Below are 25,942 nucleotides of genomic sequence, written 5' to 3' on the forward strand. Positions count from 1 at the left end.
TTTAACAGGCTCAAATGTTGCTTACATAATTTTTGTTGGCCAGTTACTTCAGAAGGCCAAATTCATGTGTTTTCGTGGTCAGTTAGACAGGAGCGCCAATGGAAATCAAATTCCCACTTTAACACGTTTATCCTTGTGTCAACTTACATGAATTTTAAAACAACGAAAATTTCGAAAACTAATTTTTTTTAAGTTCCTGTTGTTTGGCCTTATTTTTTAACCTTAGGCTAGTTGTTTCTTACAAGCTTCGCTCTTTCCAGGATCAGAGCCTCACGTTGTTTTAAAGCAAAAATAATATTTAATATTCGTCACTAAAAGACTTGCTACCCTGTGCTAGTCACAATTTTATCACGTGAATCTACCGCCATTTACTATTCTTAAAAGTACCACCACATCAAATAATGGGCGTAAGGGCGCTAAAACATAACGATGGAAGATAATGAGCGTATCATGTTTTAAAAAATTACCTTCTTTTTAGTGATTTCTTTGCTGGCGTATCTCAAAGTAACGATGCAGTTAGAGAGAGCTTCTTGAGCAATGCCCTCAAACGTTGGTTTCTGAAATATTAATCAATAATTGACTAAGTGCTTAGAGAAAATAAAATGTAAAGCAAGAACGCTGTGTACAGTATAGATAAGTTGCAAATGTTTACAAAGTTCCGTATATGCACGCGCATCTTTGAAGGCAATAAAAGAAGGACCACGTAAGATTAACTATTTCCTTGAATTTATGTAATTATGTAATAAACGAACTAAAAGGAGCTGGAATTGGTTTTTCTTAACTATTATTTTCTCTTTTAAAGATCAGGTTTTAATTATTTTAAAAAGTAAGTTGCTTTTTCAACTTGATTTCTTCGATCGTTGCGGTCTGTTCTTTATATTTCTTGCTTATGTGGATGCTCGTGCATCTCCATTGTTTTAGACGCAAAATCAAAACAACTACGTCACGCTGCAACTTATCTATAAGAATGTCTTTTGCTACGTCAGCTACTAACAAAAAGAAACAGGACCACGTACCCCGATGCAGGTGTACAGTTTCGATAAACACACCAAAGTTCTGCGCACGGTAGGATACCACATCGCTTGGAGGTCGACAACTGCCGTCTGATTTTCTGTAAATAAGTGACAAGTACACATGTCAACAAAGTTCAAGTCAGTAGTATGAACGAAAAAAAAGATTTCGCAAAATGTGCGTAAACGATAATCTCAGAGCATAGAGGTGAGACACAAAAAAGAACTCTTGTCACAACCAACGTTCGTTTTTCCAAGATATAATCTGTCTGTTACATATTTTTTTTTGTTAATATTATTTGTATTAAAGTTGCTTAGCAATCTCACAAATTTCAGTACAGTTTCTTATAAACTGATTTGCTTTATATATAACGTATATTTATAGTGTACTGCAAACGCCAAATCTAGCAAAAAAATTATTACTTAATAACAAGCACGACATGGTGAAGTAAGGCGAAAGTAAAAGCAGTTTGAGGAAAAATTAGAATACACAAAAACTGTGGCTCAAAGATAAATATGCGGTACTTACCAGTTCTATTAAATGTCTTCTTCTCTAAATCCGTGTCACCGTCTGATGAGTTCAACTAATATGAAAAAATTCTCAATCTTATTCTTGTGTAGAAATCAACTAAGAATATTTCCCTCGAATAAAATACTCCTCAAGGCGAATTTTAAATGCAAACATTCTGACCAATAACAGGGTGACCATTAATAAAATGAGTAAGGATATTAAGGAGAATTAAGGAGACAAATTTACATTTTCTAAGGATATTTTCCTGCGAACGAGAATACAAAAATAAAAAAATAAGGATAATTAAGGAGAAAAACAATTTTAGTTCTCTATATTTAATGTTACATACTATGTTCTATGATAAGGAAATTATACATATTATACAAATATACACATAAATTATGCCCTGAAAGGTAGAAAATATAGGATTTGAGGTAACACAGAAAAATGTCTTATTTCACTGGTGATGAACAATCCATGAACACATTTCGAAAAAAGTTACGATCAAAAAATTAAGAAATATGGAGAAATTAAGGAGAATAGCTAAAACTTCAATTTTTTTAAGTATATTTAAGTACTTTTAACGAGATTTTCTTTTTCTAAGGTTATTTAAGGAATTTAAGGAGGAGTGGTCAGCCTGAATAAGAAATTTTACGCGATGGGATACGTTTACTTTTAAACCACGTGATCAAACTAGGGATGGAAAAGTGCTGTAAAAGTTTAGTTCCAACAAATTACCATAGAATATGTTAAAGTTATTAACGTCCAACATTGCTTGTACAAAAATTCTTCCCTTAATGAATACTTAACGCTTATCTCTTCCACTTCAAAACAAGTTGATTTGAGTGGAAGGTAAGCTTTATAAAATTAAACATACCATCATCATAAGTTTGTCTGGATAAGCGAGATCACCTGGTGCTGGCGCATAACTAGCTATATCCTTGTGAATGTAGGCCTGAAACAGAGGTTAAAACGACCTGCATAAACATTTTAGTATCTTACCCCATAATTTTAGAGAAAAAAACTGGGTCTCCAAATTGATTTATCAAAATCTTGCTAAACCGTCTCGATTACAATTTTCTTTAATTTCTGGAAATCAGTTGAGTAACTCGTTCTTTGCGAAAGTCGCAAAAATTAATTAAGTCCATGAGAAAATTAATCCCCTTAAGGCAGACGAAATCCCCAAACTTTAATAACCACCGAGAATTACCACTACCGTAAATGACAGATTAAGCGAACCGTGTCCAATAAGCAACCCTGTCGAATAAGCGCCACGGGGTTAGGAAAATATATGTAAATAAGTGCCCCTGCTCTAATATTTGAATCAGCAGAAATAATTTTTACTATCCCTTTGAATTCCTCACAACGACGATAAAGATAAAAATGAAAATATTAAAATTTCATAAAAGATAGATTATTACTATTTTATTTCTTTAGTTTTTGTTTGTATTTCTATTTTTATTCATAAAAGTTATGGGAAAAAAAGTTTAAAAAAATTTAATGCTGAATTAACCGCCCCTGCCCAGCAAGCGCCCCCTGTCAAGATGAAATTTTAAAAAATGCTCCCCAGCCGCCTTTTTTGTAATTTACAGTAATCACCTGCGTGCGATACACGAGTCGTTCTTGTACATCCTCAAGCATTTCAGAAGCTATCACTTGAAAAGACAAAAGCTGCTCAGCTAAAGTACAAAAGCACAGAAATCATTATGTAAAACAGTTTAGAAGGAATTATACAATGAACTAAACAATGACGCTGAGTCAGCAACGTACCTTTCCTTTGAACATGATCTTCTAACATTTCAACCTGAGAAAATAGAGAGGTATAGTGAAACTCAACTGTTACGTGATGCAAACATACGAAAAGCAACAACAAACAGATTTGACAAACCTTCAATATGTTGCAGAGTTCAGCTAATGTTTCCATATGGGTCATGTGAATGATAAGAGGGCGAAATGTCTCGTATAATATACCACATAAATTCTCCATCAGTGTACTAACAAAAAAAAACATAACAAAGATAGTGACACTTATTGACACTTATTGACAAGTATATTCTTATGAAGATACTTTATCCGAGTATTGAGTCGTTTTCAGGGTGTCTGGCAAATTTAAGTTTTTCAAGGTTTTTCTCCCAAGAATGATACAAAGTCACCTATACTGATTTCAAGCTTTTCAAGGTCTTCAAGATCCAGTAAACAACCTGTTTCAGATGTGTATTCACCGAGACACATAAATATTTGTATACATCGAGACAAACGTTTGCATATATAATGTTTGTGTATATTGAGACAATGTCTATATGCATCGAGACAAAAAACTATCTGTGTACATGGGGAGTCAATGTGACTGAAATTTTACAAATTGGGCTATTGTTTTAAATCCAATGATACACGATGATATTCAACTGAGGTGAAGAAATGTACACTAATGAAGAGCACCTTCTTTAAATTAATCACAAGCATAACAAAAGTTAAGAGATACAAACCCTCTCAAAAAACTGTCTTACTCAAAATTCTGTTTTCCTTTTGTGAAATATTCATGGTATAATTGGTATTCGTCTTGACATACATGAACCATAAAAGAACAGCCAGAACGAAACTAAAAGAAAGTAAGTCACAGTGTAATTGGTGCCTAAGCTGGCTTTAACTGCTTTTGATTGTAATAGAAAAAAAATTAAATTTAGAGTTGGGAAGACAATTTTATCTTGCAGAGTTCTACATAAGAATTCCAGTCCATGCAAAAAGGATTTCTGTGCATGAAACTGTACTTAAAAGTTTTAACTTTTCTCGTAAAAATTTGTATCTTTATGCTTTACAATCTCACATGTACCAAAAGAAATACTACAATCTTTAAACAACATGTAGAAGAGGTAATGCTTTTTCCTAAAATGGTGCTGTTCCCTCTCGATACAGCAAGAAAGCTTTTTGTTCTTAGCATTTAGTTCTTATGTGTGCTAGCTTTGAGATAAAGTCCACATGAATTACGATAAACACTATGTACTAATACAACTACTGCAAGACATAACATCTGAAACAAGTTCAGTTTCATAAGTAGCTATACTTTGTTATAAATCAAACATTACCAATGTGCATGGATTCTTAGCGTGTTGTTGTGCAAATTTATGCACAGTTTCTGTAACGAAAGGTGAAATTAGTTGCCAACGGTATTCCAGGTAACACTGTTGACAGTCTGAAATCAGTGATTCGTACCTGAAAAATTAAAATAAACAATTTTAACTTTCATTCAATATGTCTTCTTTTAAAAATAACTTGTTTTTGTCTTTTGTTTCCTGCACTAAGCATTATCAATTCGATTTATTATGGAAAATGCTTTATAAAATTTTTTTGTTTTTAATGAACACGATTAATATCATATCAAGTTTTTAAAAATATACATAAATATAGCTTTACTCTGCATTATTTTCTGATCGTTCCTCAATCTGCTCCATGATGTTCTATAAATAAAAAAATGACGTAACTGTCCTATTTTATTCGGAGTATTACACTTTTTTTTATAAAAAACGCCAAATTTAACAATCGCCATCAAAACTGCTGAAAAGTCCAAAATTAAACAGTTTGCTTGGCAAAAAGTTGGTCAAATGACACAGCCTTTCTATGGTGCAAATTTGAGTCCTGAGTATAGTTTGTCAGATAAACCCTTGCAACTTATATATATATATAATATATGTAGCTAAACAATGTTTAAGGAGTAAAAACACAATTGTTTACAGTCAACATAAAATCAATGCTGAATATAAAGTTACCTTTACTCGCATTGACTGGGTCTTAAACTTTCCATAAAGAGCTGTGTATGAACTGTCGGTAAAATTCATTGCAGGTTGGTTATCCTGAATATAGCAGAAGTTGTTTTGTGAAAATGAGGAAATTACCCTTAGAAAATTATACTTGTACAACAAGGATTTCTAGGTAAATGTATACTCAAAAAAAATAAAATGAGCAAGATTTATTTCACAATTAAGTTGTATCATGCAAGGTTCACAACATTAGCCTCACATGATTTTCTCCACATTAAAGGAGAGTGAGACCAACCTTTTTTGAGCAATTGGTAAATTGGATATTTATTTATTCGTTGTTATACTAGATCATATTAAAGTTACATTAATTAGGCCTGACAGAGGCGTAGCTATAGGTTCTAGGATTGGAGGGGGAGATTGCAGATTTTTAGGGTTTAAGTGACTAAGAGACATGTGTGAGGCATTAGCCTTCTAACCTTGAAAAACCTCTGGATGAACTGAAATGCATTCAAATTTTAAGACTACGGTATCAATTTTTAAATTGTTAAAAAAGACAAAATTACTTCCATATTAACATATCCTTAGCCCGTCAAAAATCTGCGGGAGTTCCCTCGTCACAGCAAAGTCAATAAAATTTGTAGCTTTAGGATTTCGTGCATCGTTAACACTGTTAAAAACAGACAGACGGACAAACAGGTATTGTTATAGAGATAAGACCTGTATTCTATTAAAAATGGTATCTGTATGGCTACTTTGTCCTAAAGATGCCCTTGATATGTACGATAGGTGAAGCCAGCTAACCCATGGAATTTTCCGTGACCAATATTATGGTGCTCATTATGCGTACACTTGCCATGCAAGTGTATGTATAATGAGCAGGTGAATTTCTGCGGATATTTTTTAGGCTAAATGCTAATACATATAAATTGCATAGCCATGTTTAGTCTCAAGTGAACCTTTTTCGTGTAAGATATTGGTCGTCCCCTGACCCTCTCAATAAATTACACCTCAACTTAGTTTCCGTTTTGGTTTAACGTGGGCTAACATGGGTCAAGCTTTTGGGTTTAATTTTTTGTATTGTGGGTTGAAAATAGATATTCATAGCTCCTATAAAAGAAGAGTATTTACTCAATTTACACTTATTTCCTGAAACATCTATATAGCAAACATTATGAGTGCTTATGAAGATATGTTTGAGGATAAAGTTGTACTACTGCTTTTACTGTACATGTCTAGAAAAAGGAAAGAAAGATGGCGTTTGTTATGCAATTTATTCAATTCTATAAATCCAAAACTTTTGCTACTTTGTGTTAGGTATTAGAAATAACATCTTTCCTTTTTATACTTTTATCTGTTTTAATGCTTATCATACCGGATTGATAATTTTGACATTCTTTATGTTTAAAAGTATTTCTAAACTTTATTTCTTTCTCTTTTACAAAATATGATTTTTATTTACATATACATCAAATTATTGCTATCCTTTGATGCTTTTTACCCCCATTTTAACCCATCCAACCTTAGAAAAAAGGATCAATTAATTTTATTTAAAATATTTTTTGTACCTTCAAAATACGCTAATTGATGTAGTCACTTGAAACCTGTTTGGGATAATGAAAGTACTACCTTATGTAAAGCAGCTAAAGCTTGGTTTGAAGCATTTCGTAAAATATTGATGACGTATTGTTTTACCAGTCCCAAAGCTTGTGTTAAACATTGCTTGAAGCGCGCTCCGTAAACCGAAGATTCTTTATACTCTGGCTATAACAGAAAAAAAGTCAAATATTTTTGGCCATCCTCACAGTGATATCACAACGTGAAAAGACTGAGTTACAGTTATTTCATATTATTTCATATAAGAACTGATTATTCAGTCATCTTAGCCTATTATGCATTATATTCTGCCGACTGCTGGAACATTTGCTCCAAGAACAGAAGTTCTTGGGTTCAAACCCTGGTTGACTTATGCCAGAGACTGTAAATGTGAATCAATCCTTTCAGCTTATTGTTTGGCATGAGAATATACAGTTGCCTAGTTCATTGATTGCTGCGCTTGCACAAATTAGAGCTTAATTAAATGCACTAGGACCATCTTCACAGGATTATATTGAAAACAGAACTAATGAGGCTATCCTGGGTAAATAATATATATGATTATTTTTGCTGAATATGCGTGACAAATTATCATCATGGTGGAAAATGATCTTTTATCGCCAACACATACAGCTATTAACTACAACCTTGCATTTATCCTAAAGTTTACATAACATGGGAATTTTGTGTCCTGATTCACAATAATTTGTTGTGGAAGGCCAATCATGGAAATAATTACATCTAACTTTCAGCTCTCTGTTCAACTAACAAAAATAATTAAAAAAAATTCTACTTACATGTGAATCAATGTAAGATATAGACTCGTCTATTTTTTTCAGTAAAGGTAAAAAAGATTCTCCAGTCACTGACATTGTGGAACTATTCAATCTCTAAATTTAACAAAAATAACATAAACAGCAATAATGATTGCACCATCAACAATAATAGTGACTATGTGATGTTAAAATTAAATTTTCAGAAGCAGCCAGGTTAAGCTTAATTTTTCTATTAAAAAATAGATGCTTTTTAGTGAAAGTTTCTTGTCAGGTAAACAGGAATACAACAGAAAATATGGGGTGTGATCATCCAACTGTGGATTTAAATGTGTGAACATAGTCTACATTACAGAAACTTCAAGGTAATGACAAATCTCAGTTTTGTGAAATTCTGGTACGGGTACGGTAATTTTGATTAAGTATAATGTTTTAAACGAATTTTCCTAATTGTTACCTAACAAGCTGCCCAAAGAGTTGAAATATACCAAGGAACCCTAGATGACATTTCTTTGTTTTATTGCAAGTTCATACATTGAGAAAGGTAAGCAAAAAATAAAAATTTCTCATTAAATTTGGTAAAATGAAAAAGTATGAAAGTATAAAATATGCAGAATTTACCCAATTCAGACAAAGAACCGAAATTTAAGATTTAAGGTGGCAGGAGAAGTGTTTTGCTCTTTTATTATCATCTAATTGGTTAAGATCTTCAGGTGAAATATCTATTCTGTAGGAATCTGTTTTTCATGGTAAAAACTACATAGAAAATATTACTCACATGCTTTATAGATTCATATGAACTGAAATAAGATAATCTATTTGAAATATTTTCTGCTTGGTCCATTAGATTTGCCTAAACAAATATATAGTAAATAATAATAAATAAATAAAAACTACTCAATCAGGCCCATGCAAAAATCCACTTACACAGAAAAATAATGGAAAAAATAGGTTGTTTTAGGTCTTTTGCTGACATCAACAGTGCATAAACAAAAATAAAATTGGCGAAACTTGTTTATCCGTTGCCTCTAGTGTGCAGAGCTGAAATGCTGATGAGCAAAATCTATAATGTGCTTTTGACAAAGGGTTAAGGAGAGATATAAAGGCTTAAAAATCTTGCCCAGGTTTGGGAAACTTACCAAATTTGGTTCCAAGTGGTCCCTAGTTACCCCCCCCCAGTGAAAAATGACTGACGTCACCACTTTATTTCCAAGTTTTTTGGCCTCAAAGTTTAAAGTGCACTGTGATGGTATTATTTTAAACAGACACAGATAGTACCTGATCTTGTAAGGACTGTTCACAAGCATCATGAAGAGCTCTCGTTTGTGTGGAAACAAAAACATGTTGTTTTTCTAACTTTTCAAGATGACTGAGAACTTTATCAACTTCTTTAAGAATGGCATCACATTTAGAAACATACTGCAACAATTCATCCTCATAATTCCTGTAAATAAAATTATCAGTAAACACAAAATCCATTTGAATCCAGTTATGGCATAAGTAACAAAAAATACTATTAAAAATATTACTGTTTTACAGTAGTATTTAACAATCTAGAAAATGTGTTTTTTTAACATCTTAATCAAATTCATAGGTAAAGTTTTTAACTCCACAAATACCTGTAGTTTTGTTCTTGTTCTTTTTCCATTTGAGCTTCTACTTGAGAAAACCAGGAGAAAAACTATAGGTAACAATAATAATAAGGCACAATTTTTTGGGAACATTATTTCACAAGGAACGATTTCCTAAAAATTTCAGGGATTTGGTGCATTTGAGACAATCATTAGAAGAAGCAAAGTATCAAAAATATTGTTGTTAAGTCAAACTGCAGCAACAGAAAAGAGTTTTAATTTTCGAGCCTTAGCATTATTTTTTAAGAGTTCTGACACGGAAATATTTTCATAGATGACCCCTTTATATATATTGTTCTCCTCAATTAAAATTTTTGGATTCAATTAAAAACTGAGAAGTTCCAAAAATTAATCCCCTTAAATATAGTAAGAGCCCATATGAATTCACAAAAAATTTACAAGCCTGTAATATTTAAACTTCTTTAGCTTGTAATAGATATTTGAATTCCAAAATAAAAAGTTTTATTTTTTATGTTACCTGTTGTGCGTTCTCAATTTTTCTTGTCCCCAGATCCAAACTTGCAATATGTCGCGAAAGCTCGTCATCTTGAGAAAGGCTTTCATTGAGCTTTTTTTCAACACGAAACTAAAAAAAAAGACAATCAATGTCATCAAAGACCTAAATAAATTATAGAAACAGCTGTGCATATATGAGGTTTTAACTAATTACATTCGTGAAACTGCACATTAGCTTCATAAGTTTTGCAAAGATGATAAATTGAGTGGGACTTAAATTCACAACCTGTTTGTCAAGTAATTGCTCTACTGTGCTAATAACTAAATACTATCTCCATAGAGGTGAGGATACTCTATAATCAGATTTTCCATAGTAAATACACCTTTTATGGGAGAGGCATACAGTGTAAATAAGGAAATAATGTTGGAATTTAATTAAAAGATGCTTTAAAACTATATTTTGCAATCTATACAAGTTAATAACCTTAATACCATGTATAGATTGTTGAATTCATTTGAAATAAAAAGTAGTAAAAATATTTCAAACTTAAATCTCCTTTGTTTGTCAAGCAATTGCTCTACTGTTTTATTAACTCGATACTATCTCCCTATCATATGCGGGTGAAGATACTCTATAATTAGATTTGCCATATTTGTTAATCTTTTTTTATGGAAAAGGCATACTCAATGGACCCAGGTTTTAAGTCCATCACCAGCTTATATTATAGAAACAATGCTGTATTAATACCTATTAAAGGTCATACACCAAATTAATCTGTAGCTTTATTTACTTAATTTTTGTGGTTCTATTTACCTTTTTATTTTAAAAAATTGAAGAAAAGAATTAATAACAAAAATAAAAAAAACTTGTAAAAAAAATGGCTGTCCCAGCATAACTAATATGTGGAATAAAATATTCCCTGAAAGCAGAGAAAATACAAGTAGCATATTGTGATGTGGTAATAAGGGCCAACATTTTTGTTTGTACAAATGTGATGACAAGGTACCTTATCAGCAACTGGATTGGTACAATGTAAATAAGGAAGTAACAGTGAAATTAAATAAAAAAGATGCTTTAAAACTACAATTTGCAATTTATACAAGATATTAACCTCAATACCATGAATTGAATTCGTTTGAAATAAAAAATGGTGAAAATATTTCAGCCTTAATTCTACTTTAGTGAAAAGAACTTGTTTAATTTTGTCAAACTTTGACATGACAAACAGTAACACCATATTAATTAAATCTAAATTACATTTTAAATTGGTTTACTGAAAAAAATGATCCAAGCCAAATTTAATGCTGCAAGACATGTATAATAACAAAACAATATTAACAATTTCTATAATTTTAATATTATTGTTCCCATAACAGTCAGCAATATTATAATTGCTTAGTTAAAATATTATAATTGCTTAGTTAAATTAATTAATTTCATGCTTCAGATATATAAAAAAAACATCTAATAGACAAAATGACAATAGGAAACCTACAATAGAAACCAACTGAAATACCATATAATTAAAGTTTAATATTATTATTAAGGGAATTGTAGATTTTAATACACTGGTAAGCAGTTCAAACAAAACTGTTATGGTAAAAACAGTGTTAGCATTGTCTTAGTAACATATATAAAAACAAATACATAGCAGCAATGACGAAATACAAAAACAACGGAAGTAAATCTACTTTGAAATTTTCAGACAGAATTAACCTCATATCATCAGTAGAAGATTTGAGGCCAGTTGTTGGCGAACAAGAGGGTGTCAAACAAAAAACAAGTAAAAGCTACCCGTTGTCTATAAAAATATCATACACAGAACAAAACATGAAAAGGTACCCTGAGAGTACTCAAAGAATTGAAAAAATTGTAAAGGATATTGCACAGGAAAAGTTGAAGACCAAAACATTACTTGAACTATCGAAAGAATGCCTTAAACAAGATTGTAATGATTTAATTTATTTTGCTTGACATGACTTTAAGATATTGAATGTTTATTTACATGGGTCTTCTGATCACCCTACATGATATAATTGGTTGTAATCAATGCAGAAGGACTTGATATGGACTTAAAATAACTTGCATCAGTAACTAATAAATATTTAATTGTAAATAATGTTTATAATTTACTATTGTAAGAAAATTGGTGCTTAATAGTTATTAGTATTTTTAATACATAGTTGCTTTGTAGATTTATTGTATATACCTGTGCTCCTTACATAGATTAATTTTCATAAATTGACTAAAAATCTTTTGTGCTTGCACTAATGACGTCCTCAAAACTCCTGAAAATTCACTTAGAACAATTTAGAGTACCACACATTTTAGAGAATTTTACAATGAAAGTCTAAAAAGACTGTGTTCTTACTGAGACTTTCCATAAAGATACTATATTTCACATCTGTCAACAAAATAATAAAAGCATTTTTTTGACATAGCAGAAACCACCCTGGTTGGGTGCACACATAAATAAAGATTTTCAAAATTTCACCTTTGAGAATGCCTCAAAATGAACTCTCCTATCCTTTTATGTAACTTTATTTGAGTGTTTAGTTATAAGCAATTAAAAGTGTATTATAAGAAAAATGCACCTTTTTTATAACAAAACTATTCAGAGAGCAATACCTATTTTGTACATTTTGTATTTTTGTACAAAAAATCCTCTGTTCAAATTTTGCAGGTGTTCATATGGTTCGACACTCCCTGCCTACTTGATACAAATCTAATTTGTCAGTAAACTTTTTACATTTTGACCGTGGAAAAAAATCCTTTCACTGGATGATAAAGCTTTTTCTGTATCAAATTCTTATCACCAGTGTCGCAAGGCGAGCTGCAACAATTATTTCCACTATATACATCAACATTTGTATAGGAACTTTGGCTGGTATTTACACTATGATCATTGTTAATATTGACATTATTTCCAACAAATCTGTTATCAAAATATGATAAAAGTGATATTGTACGGTAGTGAGACATGGGCATATATTGTACGGTAGTGAGACATGGGCAGTGAAGCAGGAAGATCTTGACCGTTTAGAAAGAAATGATATGAGAATGGTTAGGTGGATGTGTAACACCAGTCTGAGAGACAGAAAGAGTTCAGATAAGCTAAAAAGCAGGCTAAGTATTCGTAGAATTAAAGATGTTATCCAGATAAAAAGATTAAATTGTTTGGGGCACTTGGAAAGAATGGAGGGAGATAATTGGGTAAGAAAGTGTAGAGACTTGATAGTTCCTGGGGCAAAACCCAGAGCCAGACCGAGAAAGACTTGGCAGGAGGTAAGGACAGACTTGATACAGAGGAAGTTGAGTTTAGATCTAACACAGTCTAGATCAGATTGGAAGAGGGTCATTAATATACCCCATCCAACTTATGTAGCATCATGGAAAAAGCATGTTAAGCTAAGAATGAAGATGATGATGATCCCTTAGTTTTATTTCCACATTTGAGAAAGAAACTTAAAATTGTATGTATGTAAAAAAACTCCCTTACATTATTTTAATACATGACTTAAATTTTTATATATATGGGTATGGAAAGTGGTTTAAACCAGGAGCTATGATAACACTCACTCACCCATATTGAATCGCAGGCAAGGGAAATCGAAACCCGGTCTCCTCTCAAAAAGTGCAAAAGTTATAACTACTAAGCTGTAGTACCAATAAAAGGTAAGGCACCAATAAAGTTTGTAGGGAACCAAAATGAGAATGATGCTAAAAATATCACAAAATGGCTATTTGTTGGCTTCAATCTATATCTTGGAATTTTATTACTTTTATTACACATTCTCAAATTTATCACTTAAAAAAACACTAAACTTAGGATCCCACAAATAGAGTAATCATAGTTTTTAATTATTTCAATTATTGTTAGGCGAATAGTGCAATCGTTTAGGTCCCAAACAATCCATTCATCTAGAATACCTTATAGGGATTATCTCCACCATCATTTCACATTTTAAAAAAATTGAAACTATCATGATCGTTTCAAGATCGTATCATCCTTTTTTAACTTCCTTTACAGATCATTTCATGAAACGAACCTGAAGGGAATTGAAACGATTTGGAAACAATTTATTTTGTTTTTTAAGCTCAAAAATGAGTCCAGAATTGCGAAAAGAATGTGTATTTATTTAGGGTTTGTGAATATATACAATATAGAATGGAGGCTGCTATGAGACTGAATGTGAGGCAACTACATAAAGACAGACAGTGATACAAGATGACAGACGTTCACAGTGTAGACATATGATACATGTAAATGTAACACAAAAGTTTTCTGTAGAAACCATTCCTGATCTTCATTTAATTTTTCGAATGTATGTACCGCTGCTCTATTTTAGATTAAGAATTTTAAATAAATAATTTTAATGCTACGAAAGACTTTAAATATTGTCAACTAAACTATATATAGTAAAAAGATTTTACACTTAAATTTAGATTTTCTTAAAAGACTGCACAAAAAACATTTAAAGGAACAATAAACGTTTTTATCAAAATACCTTTTGTCTTTTTTATTATTTAAGTGGAAGAAGAATCGCTGTATAAATTTCGAAACAGCACAAGAATAATTTCTTGCTGCATAACTTCTAAAAACAAGTCTTTTCGCCCTTGACAGCTAGTTATTTTACTAATTCGAAACAAGTGAGACTAATAATTATTATTTTCCTTCACAACAAAAAATAATAACTGCGTGTGTGATGCGAAAATACATAAAAGAATATGCTTGTCGTAACAACCTATTTGTTGTTATTTTTTATAATTTTTTTGTTGCTGATTCGAACATACATTCTCGAAAACATTATTTTTATTTCCCCGACCCACCGACTGTAAGCTGCTAATATTAGCTGTAGAGCAACTAATTAAGTTGGAGTCACCTTATGGAAAATAAAGTAACTTTGACAATTGCTGTTGTGAATATGAATTACGAGAGCAATTTTTTGCCGCTTCTTTTGTCGTTTCTTTGCTGCCATGCTATATCCCTAATTCGGAGGGCTGTATATAGTTGATGGGAATACTATCACCAGCAGAAGTAGATATTTTAAATATATATACTGAGAATGTGTCTCAGAGGCTAAGGTCACCCCCCAAAAAATAATTGGTTAGCGTCACCAGACCGACTCACTTTGAAAGGCGAAAGTTGAATAGAATTTGTCGAATCGAATTTGTAAAAAATAAACCAAACAATCCACAAACAATCTTCGACACGCAACAAAATCCACCATTTACCTTTTCAGCGGTCATCCAAATTACAGTTGTTACGTCCGAATGTTATTTCGATTCGGTGATTCGGTTCAGCCTTGTTGCTGTAGCGATGATTGACATTTTGCTTAAATGACGAATCACATTTGTGCTACATCCGCCATTTTTAAAATTTCGCAGGGTGAAAACAAACCTAGTTTGTAGGGGGAAGAATGCTAAAATATGTGGAAATGGAAGAATAATTAGCTAACGAAAGGTAACCACAATAAAAATCTGTCTGGAAATGATGCTTAGCTATCTAGATTTAGCTCCAAAAAATTATATGTGCTTAAACTTCCTATCATTGTTCTTACAACTCCAAAATGTGTCTATCTCTGCACTTTCTTCACCTAAATACGGAAACTTTTCACCTCAAAAAAATTGTTATGACGTCAACCGAATCGCCGAATAGGGGACTGTGCTGTGCTACTCAGTGCTATATTTTCCTGCTTCACATTTTTACGGCAATACAAGCGAAAACCATGGGAACAACATTGACTGACAAAAATTGAACTTGAAACGGAGGCTAAAAATACAGCTGGCGTACATTTAAAACAAATAACAAAATATGGCTGCGAAATATAGTACTTTTGTAATTTTAAGGGAAAAATTTTTATCTGACCGACCGACTCACTTTTGTAATTAGAAATGACGCTAACCAAACATATTTTCGAAGGTGGCCTAACCGTATATGCATTTTATTATCCACTCAGTTTTTCAGAATTTGTCTGCACATTTTCATTTACAAATAACAAAAATAACTATTTTGTTTATATCTACCTTTTCTGGTATTGGTCTTTGTGTATATGTATTAAGCTCTACGATACTTTCTTTCTGTTTGTCTGTAAGGGGGGCCAAGGAAGTACTTCTTGAATCCCATTGCGACAATTTATCCAAGTATTTCTTCTCAACCAAACTATCGCCAGCCTTCGCTGCCATGTTGATTCGTCAGTTCTCGGAATTATCAAATGGGATGCCAAAATTAACATTTTAGCGTTTTTTGCGCGCTAAAGGCCTTTTTTAACAAACCTCATACCCAGGGGCACGTGGTAACAGAATAACGAACAAGAACAGAAGATAAAAGGGGAACATTGTTTAGAAAATTATTTTTAGGTCTTATAATATTTTACAAACTAAAGCATTTTCTCGTAAAAAAAGGCAAGTAAGTGCCTCATCTTAAATAAACATTCGCGCTCACCCCTCATCCCCAATTTAACATATAGCGCTATTCTGCGCATTGAATGCTAGGCTTCTTCTCTGTAAGCGTTACCCACAGACAGGTTTTTCCCCAATGTAAAAAATCCAACAAGCGCTGGGGACGAGATTAATAAGACAGCGAGATTCACTGGTATAACAAAATAGAAGAACAAGAGACCTGCATAATAACTTTTTGATATAAAGTAAAGATGGCAATATCGTGTCAAGAAATGCCAAAAAGACCTGAGGACGAGAGTGCTTGTACAGTCCTAATTGTATATTCACAAAAATCATTCCTTCTTTAAAAAAACACCACACAATCTCATTCCCAGGTTGTGGCTATCGGAATCGAGCTGGCGGAATTGGGTACAATTATAGGTGTAATAGTTTTCCCAAAACAAATTATCCGACGTTGCTGGCAAGAAAAGAACTTTACAGAGATATAATTTTTTTACCTAAACAATTATGAAATGGTACTTTGAATAAATCTTAACAGAGCACCACAGCAAATATCTTGTATACAACATAATCAATTAGCTAAGAATCAATTGAGCAAATGTTTAACAAAACCCAAAAGCGAAGAATTGAAAAATATATCAATAGTTATTAAATTATTGTAGAATTTGTTAGGTTTACTATTCAAACTTTTTTTTTCAGATTAGCTTGTTTCCTGACGTTTCGAACGCTACAAGTAATTGTGTATCAAGAAAACAGGAATAAATGAAAAACAATATAAAACAAACAAACAAACAAACAAAAAAACAAACAAACCAAAAAAAAAAAAAACGAGGGCGGGCGGGAAGGCAGGCGATGGAAAGAAGAACGCAAATGAGTAAACAATATTTTTCTTCTATTTCTAGAAAACGATTTCACATGGAATCGTCATTAATGCGTGTAAATATACAATCTATAAATAGAAACAAACTGACAAAAACAGGACTGAATTCCAATACAAATATTATTACCGTAAAAAAATATTCTACGTTGTAAATACAGGTTTTTTACAGGAAACGCATTTTACAATCTTTTCTTCGTGAAAGAATCCCACGTTAAAAACACTGCAAAAATATAAATGACCTTTAAAAATATAAAAAATAACGAAACGGCGCATTTCAAAAGGTTACATCGGTTCGTATCAAATACATTTAAAAGCCATACAGCAGTCGCCCAACCTATGTTTTTACACTACTGACTAATTTATATCAATAAGTTAGTTCTAAAAAAAAATATTTCATCAGCTACACAATCTGGACAGGTCCCTTACATTGTTCGCAGCAATTAAACGTAACATGATAGTTGGTGGATAGAAAATGACTGATCCGGTTGTGAGCTAGATAATCGTGCCTCATCCGAGTGAGTTCTTCGGTTTGTATACCTGTATTAATGACAACCTGGAAAAAAGAAAAGGAAAACAGTTTATAATACTCTTATGTCAAGTACACCTATTTTTTAAATTTATTACAGTACTCCGCACATGGTTGCCACTCCTACAGGGCTGCAAAGGTTGTTCTTGATGACGTAAAAACAGCAATTTTGAACTTAACATATATTTCGCGAACAATGTAGCACAAAATACCATTATGATGATAAATCTTGAACTAGCAAATTTGGAATAATTGAATATAAAGAGATTTAAGGAGAAAGTAATGTTACATTTGGAGAAACACTAAGAGGTTTTGAGGAAGTTTGGTAATCCAGTTTTCCATTTTTTTAGCGTAAAAGGAAATTCGGTGATCCTATTCTCAGATCAGCGTAATAAGAAACTCGTGTAGGTGTAAGTACAACCGCTAAATTTAACTTGTATACTTAGCGGGAAAAATAATGGAGAACTGAAATTAAATTTTTGTTTTACCTCATGAGCCAACTGTTCGGCTGGCGTGAGTTCATCAGCCTCGACTATAATATTATTCCTCATGCTGGTCTTCCCTTTCTCTTTCTCCATTACAGAATGTTTAATCTCAATCATATGAGGCTGATACTCAGCAGGTGTTTTCTCTTTATCCTCTGTAATGATTTCAACTAAAGCTTCTGCTAAATCGTGATTCATGAAAGCAACATCGATGGTGGTCAACGATTGTTGAGAATCGAGAGAGGGGTCTTTGCAGCCTAACAATTCAGCTACAGATATAAGTCCTCTAAAAAACACATGAGAATAATTGTCAAGCATAAAGACAGAAAATTAGAACATGTGAAGAATTTTAGTACTTTCATTTTCTTCCTATAAGTTATAAAAGAATTTTATGTTTGCTAACTTCCTAATAACTTCCTCTTTTTCTAGTTTGGTTGTTTGGCTATTGTGACTGGGTTCTTAAAACAGAAGTTATAGAATATTATATATTCTTTTTTCTTCAGTTTCGCAACATTGACTGTAATAAGCGCTTAAAATGCTCCACATGCCCGGCTTTTACGCTGTCTTTTCTTTTCCTACACATTTTCGTAGCATTTTTTTCTAGATTGTGTAGATTGTTAATGATTGTTTAAGTTTGTTCTACCGTTTTTTATAAAGTTTTTTATGTTGTAAATTCTTCTTATTAACTTCTATCGTTCTGCAATGTTGAACACGCGTCATCTAGGTAGAGTAAATTCTTCCAAACATCTCTATTATAATAGCCGTATTCCGTCTGTCCGTCTCTGCGCGGACCCCCCGCTGAGATAGAAAATGATGTTACGGAAACACGAATATCAAATACGATATATTTTTATCCACTTTGTTGCGACGGGTAAATATAATGGACGGCGAAACCGTGGATTTTTCCACGGGCTAACGACTAGTCTCTTTAATAATAGCCGTATTCCGTCTGTCTGTGTGTCCGCGAAAGCCGTGTCCCGTAACGGAAACACGAAATTTTTAAAATACGCACGAATATCAAATGCGATAAATTTTTGTCCACTTTGTTGCAACGGGTTAATTTAAAAGACGAGCGAACGCGACGGGGGCGACCCCGTGGATTTCTCCACGGGTTAACGACTAGTCTATATTATAATACCGGTATACGTCTGTCCGTCTGTCACGCAAAATGGTAGCTTATCTGCGCAAGTAGCGAGATGCACGCAGTACGGTATAAAAAGGACGGGCGAACTCGTGGATTTTTTTTTCACTGCTTACCTTCTTGTTGCATTGTTCAAAGCTCTGATTTTTGAATGTTCTTCTAATAAGCTTTGCAGAGCAGTATGTGACTCGCGATATTTATAATACAGTGCTGACTTCCAACGTGCTAGTTCATCACCCATTACCCTACATAAAGATGAAGTAACCAGTTATACACCTGCTTCGTTCACACTACTTAGGAGTCACAAAATGAAACATTTAGACTAAACGTCAATTTGATGTTTTGATTATACTCCTCATTCCTTGCCTTTAACATTCAAACCAAAGAATTCACGTATCAATCTCTGAAACTAGAAACACTCGGACATACGCTTCTGTGAGGAATGCAATGCCAAAAGTACTTTTTGTACTCAGAAAAATCGATGTTTGACGGTATAAAATATACCTTTTGATTTATACACCACCCCTTAACAGTACAAGTAGTATTTGAAAAAAAAAACATTATTAGGGATAGGAACGCTTTTTTATGTGGAAATACGGTGTCAACACTAATGTTAAAAGGCTTCCAACGACAGAAGTCGCAGATTTAAAAGAAAACTTAGGATCTTTTCTCATAAGCACATTTAATTAATAACATATCCATGCTGAAAAACCAGGGTAAAATCATCCTATTTATGCACATGTAATAATTATTTACAATCGAAAGGCAATTTATGCAGTACATGGTAAGACCAATTAAATATGTTCTTATACCATTTCTCAGTAACTAGTTATTAATTTATTTATTTAGGGTATAAATGTTATTTTATAGAGTAATCAAAATGAAAATTGTTAGCAGAAATTGCAAAAAAATGTGTAGTATTTAAAATGTAAGACAAGGAGATTTAAAAATTAAATTGACTAAATTTGTATTATTTCTAAAAATTTCTAGGAAATAAAGCAATCCCTACAATGTTTACTAAAGGAAGTGTGTGAGTGTAAAGTCCTCACTCAGCAAGATACTTTGGATCAAAAATAATAGTCATATATCCAAACCTGCTTGCAAGAAATTTGCTTCTCCACACATCTGCTTGTATCATGGCTTGCTCAACTTCTTCCCTATCTTCTTGCATAACATTATGAAGGTGTTTCAGCTCCAAATCAGAATGTGCTTTATCTTGAATTAGGCGTTCGTATCTATATTGAAAATAATTTCCAAATGTGACCACAACTTCCAGAGGAAAACAATTACATACTACTATCTTGAAGATAACTGTGACTGGCCAGTAATGCTATTATGGAACATGAAAAATCTGAATCACAGTCCAAGATGTCGGGGAAAATTAGTATGTTTCACTTAAGGTTAAAATCCTAAAAAAAAAAAGTTCAAAGTATTTTACATTTCAAAAGATAAAGGGGTCCTTTTAGCAGGCAGTTTGATGCTTCTTATGTAATGAAATTTGGTGTGAGTGGTAATAAATGAATACTGACTGGTTTTGATGTTGTACTGTGAAATACAAAGCACAAGGTTAAAAGTACAGATAAAGCTTGTGAGGTCTGTGCCCTTGACCGCGGGAATTGGATCTTACAATATATATCAATCAGAACATCAAAAGCGAATTAGTATCCGTTTTATTACATGATTGCATCTCGTTTGAAAAATAAATTTTTCTATGTCAACAAAAATTAATGCTATTTTTCTAGTTGTAATTGTCATGTCATCAAGGAAGTACAAAAGAACATGTTCGATTTTGATACTTTTGAAACTCGAGTTCATTCAATTTTAAACTGTCATAAGTACACGAAACAAAATCCAATCATGGTTCATATGGATTAGAATGAAATGAATAAAAAAGTAACAATATTACTGGTATATTTTGAAAAATAAAAACAGGGTGAAAATATAAGTATAAAAATGTAGGTCTGCCTGAAATTCCTACTGTTTTTTTTATAATGTTTTTTTTTAATGCACCAATTGAATATCATTTAATCTTTAAAAGAAAGTATATAACCAGAACCATAAAAGATAAAACATCGAAACAAAATTCTCAGTATTTACTAAACTAAGCCCAAAAAAAAGATTCATAATTTTTATCAAAATCAATGTTTGAGGTATTTTTGTCCACTTTCATATGACATTGAATCATTGAGAAATATATGGCATTCAATCATTGAGAAATATATGGCATTTAATCATTGAGAAATACACGACAATGTTCATATAAAATATAATGTAAAGTAAAAGGTTTGGTTATTACTTTTGCTGCATATCTTCACCTATGGATGCTACTAAAAGTTTCTTAATCTCATTGTTGACCTGTGAAAAAAGAAATAATTAAATGCTAAATTAAAAACTGCTATACACACAGAAATTACTACCCTAATGTCTTAGCAAAATTAAAGATGAATTTCTACTATTACTAACTTTAGAATATGTTTTTGCGTAATGCATATACATCATATCCAATATTATTTACCTGCGTTTGAACTCCTAGCTGTTGAGATAACCTCATCTTTTCTTCAACTAGTTGATTATTATGATCTTCATATAACTTCAGCTGTGTTTTTAAACTATCAATCGTCACAAGCATATCTTGATGAGTTCGCATAAAAGTTTCTTCATTTTGATTGCAACTGGTACTTAAGGTATTTTCAGGGGTTCGAAAGGAGGTATTTTCTATGAAGGACTCTTTTGTATTCACCCTGTTGGTGTCAATTGTTAAATTATCTACAGTTCGATTAGAATTTACATGTTTTTTGTAAGTTGACTTTGGAAGTTTGTATTTGGATGTAGACAGCTGCTGTATGTGATTATTTAGTGTATATGCTTCCATACCATCACCAGGACATCTCTCTTTGGCTATAATAAAAAAATGGAAAATTTCTTGACGCATGTATAGTTTTTTTATGAGAAGCAGAAGCAGGTCATTATTAAAATTAAGTTCGCACTTTTTAAGGTTTAAGGTCCCTAGTTACTCATGCAGAAGACAATCTCAGTTATTTTTATTCATTCTCAAGTTTTTAGGCCTCTTACTAAAGTGCCATCCAATGACTTTACTTCTATATAATAATATGCCAGTTCTGTGTCCTTGTAACAGGCAAAGTGGAAGTGGTGTGACGTCAATAACACCACTTTAACGTCAATAACCTAAAACTTTGAGGCCAAATAAGTTGGAAACAAGGTGGTGACGTCACTAAATAGATATGAAAAAAAAAAAAAAAAACACTCCTCAAACTTCTCTCATTAAGACAGCAGGCAACAAGTAAGACCTGCCCTCAGCTTTGCAAAAAAAACTCTATTGAGGGCACTATTATCAAGTTGTTCATACATGAACATTTCACTAATTAGATTAGACTGTAATATACAGTTTTTTAGGCATGATATAGTTGTTCATAGTTATAAAATTGCTTTAATTTTTTTATTAAAACAAATATTGTTTTGCTGTCAGAATTTAACCAGCATTTTTAAAAAAATTAATCCTCATTACCAAATTTTTCAGAATTTCTTACAATGTATTTATTTTTAAAAGTTTAGGGAAGAAATAGGGAAAATGAATGTTCTTTTCTTTCTTTACCTTTTTGCAACTTATTCACATTCATTTTTTTAAATGGATCCCGTCAACACTTTTAACTGATAAATGATAAACTTACAAACATTGTTTTCCTTACTGTCTCTTGAAATTTTCATCATAGGATATGGTTCCATTCTTACAAGGCTTTACCTAAAAAAACAATTATGTTTGCATACAAAGTCTTATTTAGTGGTTATAGAAAATATCCTAAAAGTTTAGCTTTTTGTCTATTCTTTGTAGTGTTTTCCCTGTGCAATTTTGTACACATAGGTCATTAAGGAATATTTATGGATATTTATGGATTTATTTAAAAGCAGGAGATTTCTTTGTCAATAGTTAGGTCTGTAACAAAATTTGCATACATTTGTCTAAGTTGGGCTTGGCCTGTCAATAGATAGGCCATCCCAACTGTGCATGCACATGAGACTGGCCCATCAAAAGACAGGCCAGTCCCCCGTAGTGTTTGTAGTTGGATCAGAACAGTCACACACAAAATCATGAGAGATAACAACCTAAGATTTGCAACAACCTAAAGACTTGTTATTAAATGATACTGCCCTCAAAAAAAACAGTTCCAATGCCCTACAGTACCGCTTAAATGTAACTTTATATGTGCACGATAATCAGCTTCACACGAACCTTCGGTAGCGTCAGAACTTTTGTTGTTATTGTTAACCTATTGTTAAATACATGAGCTATTTTTACATGTTGAAAACAATAGAGTTTGTGTGTCACATGCGAACTTTAATTAGCTCATGTAAACTTTGCGTAAATCAGTGTTGTATTTAATTGCTATAACCATCAAGGGATCAACGAAAGGAAAAATATAAAGTGTAACAAAACTTAAAGTTTTGCTACATTACACGGCAACGTATTATCTTTTGTTTTTACATGCGATTTATTATAATACTTTGATAGAATCTTGTGTTTTGCGCGCAATTTTATTGCATTTTATTTAGAGACTGTTTCCTACATTTTAAACAAATTGAAAAGAATATTTCTACAATCTATTTGAAACTACTATTTTTAGCCGCATGCACAAAAATCAAGGGACATGAGTATTAAAACAGTGTTCCCAAAATAGAAATAAAAAAACAGGTAGCAATGCGCAAGGTACAAACTATTATAAAAAGTTTTAGTATGATCGCTTTGATTTTACATTCTTCGCATGAACATGATTTTACATTAAACACAAAATCTTTAACTTTTTACGTGTGTTCGTTCAGTTTTTGAAAAATATATATCTTTTAATAGCTTTCATGATCGTTAACACTTTTAAACAATAGCATTCATGATATATACATGTAAGAACAAAATAATCCATCAAATCTTATTGCTATGTTCTTTATGTAGACATGAGATCGTTAACAGACATGAGATGTCTATGTTCTTTATGTAGACATGACATTGTTACACAACATCGTAAAACTTGCGTACATGTGAAGTTACATTTAAGCGGAACTGTATATATTGTGGCGTGTTACAAAATCTAATACAGATTTTTATCATAATTTTTCTTTATTATTTGCATACAGAGCTGCTAAATTTTTGCCTGTCAAATTGCATGGAGTCTGGGAAGCATAACAACAAATTGTATCATTGTGAAATTTGTTTACTTTTTTCTCTGTTTTTTTTTAATTGTATTTAGTTTAAACATATCAATTAATAATGTTACAAACCTGTCAATGTTATAATTAAATTTCAGCAGTACATATATACTATATGGCCACCATAAAAAATATGTTGTGTTCGCGTCCTGAAGACCCCGCAAAAATGAGTCGGTTGGGCCTATTTTTCCCCGGGATTTTCAGATCAGAGCAAGCAAATTCGTTCCAGGGGCCAAGACAGTATAGCACCACTCAACATCGTTTGTAGACCATTTTTCGTCACCCTGTAAACTGTCAGTAGCCACAGGAGTGCTCTAAAGGTATTAATTTTTATCAAAATTAATTTTCGTGAGTTTTTGCCAATTTTGCATAAATTAGTTCTGGCGAAAAAAATTTTCTTTTTGAAAAATATTTCGCGAAATTTTTTCCTGATCTTTTTCCGACTTATCGACTTGGGTTTTTATTACCAAAAGTGAGTCCGCTGGAGGACGCAAACACAACATATTTTTGATGACGGCCTATATATATATTAAATTTATATGGCTTAGAACTTGCTAGCTAAGCTAATATCACCGGTAAACACTTTTTGCTTTAACAATTGCGTGGCAGGCAAAAAAGAAGGGCCTACCGCAGAAAATGTAAACACTCAAAAAGGTGAAAAATTGCTCGTACTCTGTGCAGGAGACCAGGGTTCGATTCCTCTTGACGGCGATTCAACATGGGCGAGTGAATGTTACCATAGCCCCGGGTTAACCCAAGCCATGTGAGGGAAATTGGGAAGATGGCACACTGTGTGGGCCGTTGGATGTTGCCGGGAGTTGTCTAGTAGAGCGCGGGCTCTAATTGGGTCTGCGTAGCTCAAAATGAGCATTAAATACTCTAGGACTCTCCATCTACGCCATGGCCCCTCCTGGAAATAATAGACCGGGTATATCCCTCGATATTTGTGAGGCTAGCCATGTAAAATATGCACATCTATCTTTCTTACTGCACTCTTTAGAAAATAATCTATTGCTCGCTTCGTTTTTGATTTTTTTATGAACCCAGCCCTATATATAAATTACCTATCATAAATTTAAGGTATGTAATATTAATACTTACTGACAGTATTTACGTTTGAAGAAATATAACACCTTCTCTTTCTTTCTGTTTCTTTCTTTCCCTTCCAGGTCAAAAACATTGAACGCATAGGGCGCCAAAATCACAAATTAACTTACGGGGCGCGCCTCATTGAAAAAACATGTAGACCGGTCAGCGCGGGGACAACCTCGTCTCCAGGTTTTTGCCTTCTTGACGTCGAGGCGGCAAACGAAATCTTGTTTAGCCGTCAAGTAAGCGCGCTAGCGGCTTGCATAGTCAACAAACCCTGGGGACGAGCATGAGCGCGCGTAGAATACGCCTTTCATGAATTAGTTTTTTCTGATGTGCCGCTGCTATTTCGTCCCAGAGCTCTTCGAGATAAAAGTTTGAAAAGTTTCATCTCAACGAGCTCTGGGGTCGAGAATGAAAATGAAGAAGAATGAATATGATCTTAAAGTCAAAACAATAAAGTTCCAAAATT

The 25,942-nt window shown here is 32.6% G+C and overlaps 2 protein-coding genes and 1 long non-coding RNA gene across 3 annotated transcripts in view; 1 reads left to right on the forward strand and 2 right to left on the reverse strand.

Moving 5' to 3' along the window:
• LOC130636384 (conserved oligomeric Golgi complex subunit 3-like) overlaps positions 1 to 15,916 on the reverse strand; it is a 22,883-nt gene extending 6,967 nt beyond the window's left edge. Inside the window, exons 1-18 of the mRNA XM_057446086.1 lie at positions 15,758 to 15,916; positions 9,752 to 9,859; positions 9,262 to 9,323; positions 8,921 to 9,086; positions 8,421 to 8,495; positions 7,667 to 7,759; positions 6,903 to 7,037; positions 5,286 to 5,369; positions 4,933 to 4,976; positions 4,605 to 4,731; positions 4,029 to 4,120; positions 3,410 to 3,515; positions 3,292 to 3,325; positions 3,121 to 3,200; positions 2,399 to 2,476; positions 1,540 to 1,594; positions 1,017 to 1,111; positions 468 to 557 (exon numbers count right to left, since the gene is read on the reverse strand). Of these exons, the coding sequence (XP_057302069.1) occupies positions 468 to 557; positions 1,017 to 1,111; positions 1,540 to 1,594; positions 2,399 to 2,476; positions 3,121 to 3,200; positions 3,292 to 3,325; positions 3,410 to 3,515; positions 4,029 to 4,120; positions 4,605 to 4,731; positions 4,933 to 4,976; positions 5,286 to 5,369; positions 6,903 to 7,037; positions 7,667 to 7,759; positions 8,421 to 8,495; positions 8,921 to 9,086; positions 9,262 to 9,323; positions 9,752 to 9,859; positions 15,758 to 15,916 (1,683 nt within the window). The remainder of the gene's footprint in view (positions 1 to 467; positions 558 to 1,016; positions 1,112 to 1,539; positions 1,595 to 2,398; positions 2,477 to 3,120; positions 3,201 to 3,291; positions 3,326 to 3,409; positions 3,516 to 4,028; positions 4,121 to 4,604; positions 4,732 to 4,932; positions 4,977 to 5,285; positions 5,370 to 6,902; positions 7,038 to 7,666; positions 7,760 to 8,420; positions 8,496 to 8,920; positions 9,087 to 9,261; positions 9,324 to 9,751; positions 9,860 to 15,757) is intronic.
• LOC130636391 (uncharacterized) overlaps positions 1 to 19,741 on the forward strand; it is a 31,741-nt gene extending 12,000 nt beyond the window's left edge. Inside the window, exon 2 of the long non-coding RNA XR_008982262.1 lies at positions 479 to 19,741. This is a non-coding gene — a long non-coding RNA (uncharacterized LOC130636391). The remainder of the gene's footprint in view (positions 1 to 478) is intronic.
• On the reverse strand, positions 17,006 to 25,600 carry LOC130636388 (golgin-45-like). Its single transcript, XM_057446091.1, has 8 exons — positions 25,483 to 25,600; positions 22,854 to 22,924; positions 21,680 to 22,062; positions 21,461 to 21,519; positions 20,259 to 20,399; positions 19,281 to 19,409; positions 18,027 to 18,309; positions 17,006 to 17,565 (listed from the first exon to the last, which is right to left on the reverse strand). Exons 2-8 carry the CDS (start codon positions 22,906 to 22,908, stop codon positions 17,413 to 17,415), a joined length of 1,203 nt encoding a protein of 400 aa, XP_057302074.1. The 5' UTR covers positions 22,909 to 22,924; positions 25,483 to 25,600; the 3' UTR covers positions 17,006 to 17,412.
• Between the last annotated feature and the right edge of the window lie 342 nt (positions 25,601 to 25,942).

The sequence above is a fragment of the Hydractinia symbiolongicarpus genome, chromosome 3 (genome assembly GCF_029227915.1).
Source record: "Hydractinia symbiolongicarpus strain clone_291-10 chromosome 3, HSymV2.1, whole genome shotgun sequence".
In the NCBI taxonomy this organism is placed as follows: Eukaryota; Metazoa; Cnidaria; class Hydrozoa; order Anthoathecata; family Hydractiniidae; genus Hydractinia; species Hydractinia symbiolongicarpus.

Coding starts and splice junctions, on each gene's coding strand:
- LOC130636388 (XM_057446091.1), bottom strand. CDS start 22,908: ATGGAACCATATCCTATGATGAAAATTTCAAGAGACAGTAAGGAAAAC. Junction 21,520..21,679: donor AGCTAGGAGTTCAAACGCAG/GTAAATAATATT, acceptor CTTTTTTCACAG/GTCAACAATGAGATTAAGAA. Junction 20,400..21,460: donor GGTGAAGATATGCAGCAAAA/GTAATAACCAAA, acceptor TTTTCAATATAG/ATACGAACGCCTAATTCAAG.